The sequence below is a fragment of the Zootoca vivipara genome, chromosome 8 (assembly GCF_963506605.1).
Source record: "Zootoca vivipara chromosome 8, rZooViv1.1, whole genome shotgun sequence".
In the NCBI taxonomy this organism is placed as follows: domain Eukaryota; kingdom Metazoa; phylum Chordata; class Lepidosauria; order Squamata; family Lacertidae; genus Zootoca; species Zootoca vivipara.
The window spans coordinates 80832323-80840819 of record NC_083283.1 but is presented as its reverse complement, the minus strand read 5'-3'; the positions used below and the strand labels follow the sequence as shown (position 1 = coordinate 80840819).

General features: G+C 42.6%; 1 protein-coding gene across 1 annotated transcript; it reads left to right on the top strand.

Annotated features, from left to right (window-relative positions):
- The first annotated feature begins 2072 nt into the window (after nucleotides 1–2072).
- MED10 (mediator complex subunit 10) lies at nucleotides 2073–6798 on the top strand. The gene is made up of 4 exons (XM_035101554.2): nucleotides 2073–2382; nucleotides 3966–4049; nucleotides 4569–4671; nucleotides 6178–6798. The coding sequence occupies exons 1-4, from the start codon at nucleotides 2261–2263 to the stop codon at nucleotides 6271–6273; spliced, it is 405 nt and encodes a 134-aa protein (XP_034957445.1). The 5' UTR covers nucleotides 2073–2260; the 3' UTR covers nucleotides 6274–6798.
- Nucleotides 6799–8497: the final 1699 nt, after the last annotated feature.

Sequence of the window (8497 nt, the reverse complement as noted above, 5' to 3'; positions counted from 1 at the left end):
GCACCTGGCATTTGTAAACGACACCAATTATTATAAAATATTGATTTACCTTCAGGAAAATAAAGTACTTCTGAATATTGATGTTATTTGTTTGATAGATATGGCAGGCCCAGAGACTCTGCATTGGTAAAATTTAAGATTTATATCTTGTGCCATTGGCCAGAGCTGCTTTAGCATTGGTTATTGCAAGCTCAGCGCTTCTTAGGTTTCAGAAGGTACAGGGCTGATAATTAATCACAAATGCTGGTTTGTTCTTTTACATTGTATAAGAAAAACAAGACTAAGCGCTACGCATGCTGCGATAAAAAGAAAGAAAGAAGAATTATGTTGCCATTAGATCATCATGATTAAAACAACTCTGGGCAGCTGCGAAGTTGCAGCTTTACTGAACAACTGAGGTCGTTTTCATGCATTATGCATTCTAGATGTACACCTTAATATTTTTAAGCGTAGCCCTAAAAAAATATAAAGTGCAAATGTGACAAAGAGGTGGTTGTAAATGCATGCATTGTAGGGTCATACTCAGAGCTGTGAGCAGGGAAGTTTTTAATGTGTTGGGGTCCACTAGCCAACAGCAAATGTTTGAGATTTTATTGTGTTTTTATATTTTGCTGAAAGCTGCCCAGATTGCCCGGGGCAACACAGTCACAGAATCAAAGAATTGTAGAGTTGGAAGGGATCCTGTGGATCATCTAGTCCCTTGACCGTTAGGACCAGTCGTGGATGACTCTGGGGTTGCGGCGCTCATCTCGCTCAATATGACGAGGGAGCTGGCGTTTGTCCGCAGACAGCTTCTGGGTCATGTGGCCAGGATGACTGAGCCGCTTCTGGCAAACCAGAGTCCAGGGGTAGTCAACCTTTTCATATCTACCGCCCACAAATGCATCTTTCTTGATGGTAAAATTTCCTTACCGCCCACCAATGCTCGATGGAAGGAGGATTCAGCTTGTGCCGTAGAACCCCCTACCGCCCACCTAGAATCCTGAAACGTCCACTGGCTGTAGGGACCAGGTTGACAGACAACCCCAGATCTAGTCCAACCCCTTGCAATGCAGGAATATGTAACTGCCCTGGGAAGGGGGTTGAATTTGCAACCTTGGCATTATCAGCACCATGCTCTAACCAACTGAGCTATCCAGGCTAGATGATGCTGATGATATTATTATTATTATTATTATTATTATTATTATTATTATTATTATTATTATTAACACATTTGAAACACATTATTTCCCTCAAAGACCTCTGGGCACTGGAGCTTACCCATCACAGCTATAATTCCTAGTAACCTTGAAACTACCGGTAAAGTGGATCTATTGAAACATTTGTCATCCTTTGCTGAAAGTGAAATAATAATAAAAAATCTTTCCAGTAGCACCTTAAGAGACCAACCAAGTTTGTTCTCGGTATGAGTTTTTGTGTGTATGCACAGTTCTTCAGATACTTTGCTGAAGTGGAGAGAGAAAAATGGGGAGAGCTACTCCGCTGGAGCAAATCACCCCCTTCTTTTATTATAAAATGTGTGACCCGCCACCCCATGTGCAGCCCTATTAAGAATATTTTTCATCTGTAAGCCGCCTTGGGTGCCTTTCAAGGAAAAAGGCAGTGTATAAATAAATATATACATGTAATACATATGGATTATAAATATATAATCCCGAGAATCAATTGGACACTTAATTTATGATGGACGCATATACGTATATATTTTTATTAATGACTTTTAGAAACCGCTTGATTGCCGGGGGGGTGCGGACAACAACCTCAAAGCGGTAATTAAAAAATGAAGCGTGTTTTTTTGCGTGGAGGGGGGAATAAGAACCCGAGGAGCACACAAAAATGGCTTCTCCGGCTCACAACAATGGAAAAATCAGATTAGCATCTCGTCTAGCCAATGGCGGAGGACGCGGTGTCCAGCAAGAGGCGGGGCAATATATTAACTCGCCCCTCACTATGAAAAGCTTGAGGCAGTGGAATGGGGATATCTGCTTGCGCATGCGCCCCCCTCTCTCTCTTGTGGGGGCGGAGCCTAAGCCGGAGAGGCCGCTGAATCCTCTCGGAGCGTTCTGTCTCGCTGGGAGGAGGGGAAAGGGGAGAAGGAGTGCGGCTCGACCCGGAAGCGGAAGTGGCCGTCGATGGTGGCTCCCTTAGCAACGGGCGCCGCGAGGGAGCTTTGAGGAAGAGGAAGAAGAAGAAGAAGAAGAAGAAGAAGAGGAGGGGGTTGTCCATTGCCGGAGCGCAGACGGCCAGGCCGGAAGGGATGGCGGAGAAGTTCGACTCCCTGGAGGAGCACCTGGAGAAGTTCGTGGAGAACATCCGGCAGTTGGGCATCATCGTCAGCGACTTCCAGCCCAGCAGCCAGGCGGGCCTCAACCAGAAGCTGTGAGTGACCCTCCTACGCAGCCCCCCCTTCTCAGCCCCTCCTCTCTCTGCGCCCCCAGAGCTACCTGCTCCAAAGGCTTGGAGCTGGCAAGACCAGTATTGTGGGGAGGCGCTGTTTCCTTAGGCGCCATTATACCCTAGTGGGTTAATCGACTGTCACTTTATTTGATGTCAAGTTGTCGATTTTAAGTCGTTTTCATGTATCGATTGTGGTTTGCTCGTGTCAGATTGCCAAAAGATGTGTGATCTTTTATATATCCCCCCTCTACACTTTGCTTTGCATGCAGTCATATAGAAAAGTGAAAAACGTAATATGGTTAAGATTCCCAGTTTGTGGGGTGCTCTTTCCCCAGAGAGGCTCGCCAGACGCCATTGTTGCGTATCCTCAGGTCCCAGGTGAAAACTTACCTCTTAACCCAAGCCTTTGGCTTCTTAATCTATGTATTTTTATTATTACGTTTATATCCCACTTTTCATCCCAAGTAAAGGAGCTCAGGGTGTCCTGCACAGTTCGCCTCCCTCCCCATTTATCCTCACAACAACCCTGTGAAGTAGGTTAGGCTGAGAGATTGCGACTGGCCCAACAAGCTTCATGGTCAAGTGGGGATTTGAACCCTAGTCTCCCAAGTCCTAGTTTAACACTCAGATGACTACATCACACTGCCACTGTGCCCTCTTAGAAGTGGGTGGAATGTTTTTCAATGTATTCCCCCCCCCCATTGGTCTTAATGTATCTATTGGGTTTTGTTTGTTTGTAAGTCACTTTGGGTGGCCTTGGGCAAGATAATGCAACGTCTTTTTGTTTGTGTGGAATCTTTTTGACATCAGTTTGGAGAGAGTATGCATGGGTATATATTCCTGGATTTTGCTCCTACAAGAAGTAGTAATGACCACTATCTTGGATATGGCATGGTTTCAAAAGAGGATTAGACAGAATCGTGTAGGAGAAAGAAATGTTCATTTTCCACTGTTGGAGACTGTATGCCCCTGAATACCAGTTCTTGGGAGCTAAAAATGTGAAATTACACACACATTCTGCTAGTTAGCTTCCAATAGGTATCTGGTTGGCCATTATGAGAGTAGGATGCTGGACTACATAGGCTATTGTCCTGTTCTTGCATTCTTACTCCTGAAATTGTCTTTAATTAGACAGCTGGTAGTCAGAAGTCTATAAACATGGAGGTTCCATTGCTGGTCATTGCTAATAGATGAAAGGTCCATATGCATATTCTTTTGAAAAGCCACCCCCTCTATGGATTTTGAGGAGGAAGGGATTGAGATCTGCTAATATTTGGTTTTCTAGTGCAGTCATCCCCAAACTGCGGCCCTCCAGATGTTTTGGCCTACAACTCCCATGATCCCTAGCTAGCAGGACCAGTGGTCAGGGATGATGGGAATTATAGTCCAAAACATCTGGAGGGCCGAAGTTTGGGGATGCCTGTTCTAGTGGTTCTTTTTATTTTTGAGAATGCTCTTTTTGTGTCTTTTAAAAATTACTTATATGAATACAGACTAGTGCAAAATGTTGTTTCTATTGTCTTAGTAGTTTTGGGAATGAATAAGCTTATGTTTCCTTCTCCTAGGAATTTTATGGTTACAGGCTTGCAAGATGTTGACAAGTGCCGGCAGCAGCTTCATGATATTAGTGTGCCTTTGGAAGTCTTTGAGTAAGTGTTTAACTTCACATGGTTACAGGCAATACTTCTCTCCAAAGCCTATTGGTACTCTTCCTGGGAAAAGCATCTTGGTCTTCTTCATCTTAATGATTTTGATGAGCAGGGCTAGAAAGCAAAACTCTGTACTCTATAGAGCATAGAATTAGTACTAAATGGTACTAAATTATCTTCTGGTCTTTAATTAACATCTTGCAGAATATTATTTCACACCTTTTCTCAGTTTTTCTCCCCTCAGGTATATTTCTGGGAATAGTTTGGCTCTCAGCATCTGTTTAAAAAGGCAGTTCTTGTATGTGATGCTAACTGAGCTAGGTGAACTTGTCATAGTGCTTCTTAAAGTAGTCTGTATACAGCTAGATGTTCAGTATTGATGTAAAAATGTCAGCAACATATTCTTAGTTGCATATACATAATCCAGTGTGTCAGTGTTGAGAATAGATGCTCTATATGTCTGTTTTACACTGCATGGAAACTTATCTATCAAACCTGACATATTATTTATTTCCTCAGATATATAGATCAAGGCCGTAATCCCCAACTTTATACTAAAGAGTGTTTGGAAAGGGCTCTTGCTAAAAATGAACAGGTGAAGGGCAAAATTGACACCATGAAGGTAAGATAAAGGTGTTTCTCAAATAACATGTATTCACTAATAGATAAATAGCCTCATTAAGAGGAAACACAAAATATATAGCAAAGGTATTGGACTTGATAGGGTTTGCCTATATACTGGCAGTCTTCACTGATTATATCTGAAGGATCAAATTCTGTAACAAGAATTCAAAGTGTATTTAGAAATTAATAATGGTCTGCAAATTGCAACTGATTGATAGTACCTAGAGTTTTCACAATCTGAGAGTGTTTCTAGATCCAGTTTTGTCATTTGAGGTTAACTGGTCTTGGCTTGGACAATCTGAAGTAACTGCAGCAGCTGTGACCTTTGCTGGACAAGGATCCTCTCTGCCACTCCTACCTATACTCCGGTAATCTCCTGGATTGCATTGATATGATGCAAGGTTCCCTTTTGAAAATGATTCAGAGCTGCAGTTCAGAGTATAGCTCCCAGCCAATAACTGGGGCCAGTCAGTTGGGCAGTTTGTGCTCCCCCAGGTAGCCCTGACATCTGAAGGAGGGCAAGTGATAACTAGAAATAGGATCACCTTTGCTGTGGCATGTTGCTTATGAAGTGCAGTTATGTGCTGCTAGGGAGGCTCCCTTGGGCCTTCTTTGTCTTTTTGTTACCAGGCAATTTTAAAAATATGCTAAGTCTTTAATCTTTGGTTCATTATTTTAATCTTGCTGTTAACTTGATTTTTATTTTATAAGCCAGTCTGGTGTGTGTGTGTGTGTGACAATGCAGTGTAGTATATCAGTCTGAATAAGCTTTCCAAAGACTTAGGTTAAAATATTAATTCGGCACTAGATGAAATGAATCGTGTGACTAGTCTTTATTGTATTTATTTCTTAAATTTGTATGGTGCCCTACATTTGTATATCTCAGGGCAGTTCACAACATATAAAAATACAAGATAAAAACACAAAATTAATAATAAAAACAAGAACAAAACAACCGTTAGTCCCCCTCTCCACCTCCTCCCAAAACAAGTTTAAAAGGGTATCAGATGTTAATCAGCCAAATGGCTTGTTGAAGAGGAACATTTTCACCCGGCTCCTAGAGGTGTATAATCTAGGCACCAGCCTTCCATTTGCCTTTGGGATCTTTGTACATTTCCCTTCAAGAAGGCGCTCCCTGGGCTACAGTGGCAAACTGCTTTGGAAACTGAATGGAGTTCTCAAAGGACTTTGTCAATCTCCTTGGGTGCAAGCTGAAACCTTCTGTTTACAAGATGCTATAAGCACCACTGTGGGGGTACAGAGTGGGGTGGGGGCTTCGTGTACATTCACCAGGTGTGTAGAGTGCATTTATGCCTGAGATACTATAAAGTAGGTCAGTAGGAGCTTGATCAAGTCTTTACTTACTTTCTGTCAAATAAAACCACTAGTACATGGTGGTCTTGGCTGTTGGACAGGTACTGCTGCTAATACTATCTCCCTCCCACCCCCAGCGCTAATAAAAGGCCCAGTTTCCCTGCTTTACAGTTTTCCTTTTCCTTTTTAGAAATTCAAAAGCCTATTGATTCAAGAGCTGACTAAAGTCTTCCCAGAGGACATGGCCAAGTACAAAGCTATTCGGGGTGAAGATTCATCTCCTTAATTACATTCTGTATTGTACTGCGTTCTTCTCCAGACACCACTGATAAGTTATTGTGGCAATATTTGACATATAACCAGAGGAATGAAAGTGCTGTATCCACAGAAGCATTGATTAAATGTTTTGTTTCTTGGGAAAGATGCAAGCTGATTCTCCCGTACAACATCTGAAGACATTCAGGTTCTAAGGACTTCAATAAGAAGCCAACAACTGTGAAACAGTCCTTAAGGGGACTTCCGGCTCATATGTGAACTGAGGCCTATCAACGTTGCTTTTTGTAAGATCCCATTTTGAATTACTTAACATATATCTTTCTTATATAAAGTAAAGTGGGGTCAGGAAAGCTATATGTCTGCTATTGAAGCACTGCCACCTACCGAATGGAGAAGCAGAATAGTCGCGGTAATCTCTCTTCCTGGGCAATTAATAGGTTTGTCCATACTTTTTCATTATACCTTGGTCTGCAGGAAGATTAGAATGATCCTATGATGCTATATGAAAGAATAAACAAGAACATTTGCAATATTGTGCACGTGCAATTGATACATTCTTTATAACCTGCTCCGTTTTGTATGGTTAATGCAAAAACCAAGCTTCTGATATTGGATTAGGTTGCAGCTTTGCTGGGTTAATTTTGTATAGTAAAGTCATTTATTGTCCCCCACCTCCAAACTTCCATACGGTCTCTTGGGCTCTTTGCACGGTCGATGAGAAATGTCAATCTACATTTTAATCATCAAAGGTATTTGCACGCTATACCTTGTGGGCGGCATCTAATTCATATCCATCTGCTGCTGGAAGGCATCAGTCAGTGTAATAGAGGAGGTAGTTTGCGGGGGTTTGTGGAGGGATACACTCTTACTAAGATATGGCAGTTATGAACTAGCTCATATAGTCATACCTCGGTTTAAGTACGCTTAGGTTTGAGTACTTTCAGTTTAAGTACTCCGCGGACCTGTCTGGAACGGATTAATCCACTTTCCATTACTTTCAATGGGAAAGTTCGCTTCAGGTGACGTACGCTTCAGAATAAGTACAGACTTCCAGAACCAATTTTGTACTTAAACCGAGGTACTGCTGTACTTGCATGTTCTTTACTCTGCAACTGTAGCAGTCAGTGCTGATTTACATATAGCTATCAAATGTATATGAAAAGGTCTAATCCCTTTTCTAATGAAGGTGGGGGAGAGATAGATGCTTGACAATCTATGCATTGAATAAAGTGCCTGGTTTTGGTGGAGGTGGTTTATGCCATTCATACAAACAATTTTTTACTAGTTCATATGTCCAGTTGTTCAAGGTCTCAGAGAGAAAGGTGGAGCTTCACTGCCTGATCACCTATAGGCGATCCTCACACAATGTTGGTAACCAGGCAAGCACTCTTAAATAGTGGAAATCAGCTCTTCATCTATATGATTCATCAGTTATAACAGAGGGTCTGAAGCAAAGCGCAGGTATGGTTAACTTGAAGTATTGACTTTCTATTTGTCATATTGCTCTGTGAAAGTAGTTCTGGGGCTGTTCAAATTATCTGCATTTGTACTCCTGTCCTGTATTATGTGGGGCAGACCCTACGCAGCTCCCCATTGCTTCCATCCCATATAGATTCTAGTATTTTCTCTCACACCCTGATACAATTCTTAGTAATTTCTATGCTGCTTCCCTTCCTCCCCATTTTCTCCTTTCTCACCCTACCCTCACCAGAAATTGTAGATCTCTTATCTCTTTTCCCTGCCCCCTGCCCTACCCAAATTGTGTGTTAAAATGTGGGGATGAGCTTGTTGTGAAACAGCAGAGTGCCATTTTTCCTGAACAAGTTAACATCAACAATTTTAATAATTACTGTAATTGTCAGTGTGTTCAGGACTAGTGCCAGGTTGGGAATGGCAGAACTTGGCATGTTGCCCCTGTCTGGTACTAATGCCGACCACAGCCCCCATCCAGGGCACTGCTACTGCCGCCTCAATTCACACACGCCCCTTCCTCACAGATGCTTACCTTCCAAGTCCTGGACTGTAGAATCCGGGAACGGCAGCCGTGTGACACTGGAAGTTGTGTCGACGTAACTTCCGGTGTCACTTTGCCCTTCTATGGGCACAAAAAATGGCCACCGCCGGCTTCAAAAGTAGCTTCTGCGCATGACCGGAAGTGCGTCGGCGCAAGTTCTGGTATCGACCCGCCCATCTATGGGCACCAAAATGGCCGCCGCCAACACCGGAAGTCACAT

What these genes read in the sequence shown, in the direction of transcription:
- MED10 (XM_035101554.2), top strand. Translation starts at nt 2,261, where the DNA reads ATGGCGGAGAAGTTCGACTCCCTGGAGGAGCACCTGGAGAAGTTCGTG. An exon ending in GCGGGCCTCAACCAGAAGCT is followed by an intron (nt 2,383 to 3,965) that starts GTGAGTGACCCT and finishes TCCTTCTCCTAG; the next exon opens with GAATTTTATGGTTACAGGCT. An exon ending in GTGCCTTTGGAAGTCTTTGA is followed by an intron (nt 4,050 to 4,568) that starts GTAAGTGTTTAA and finishes TTATTTCCTCAG; the next exon opens with ATATATAGATCAAGGCCGTA.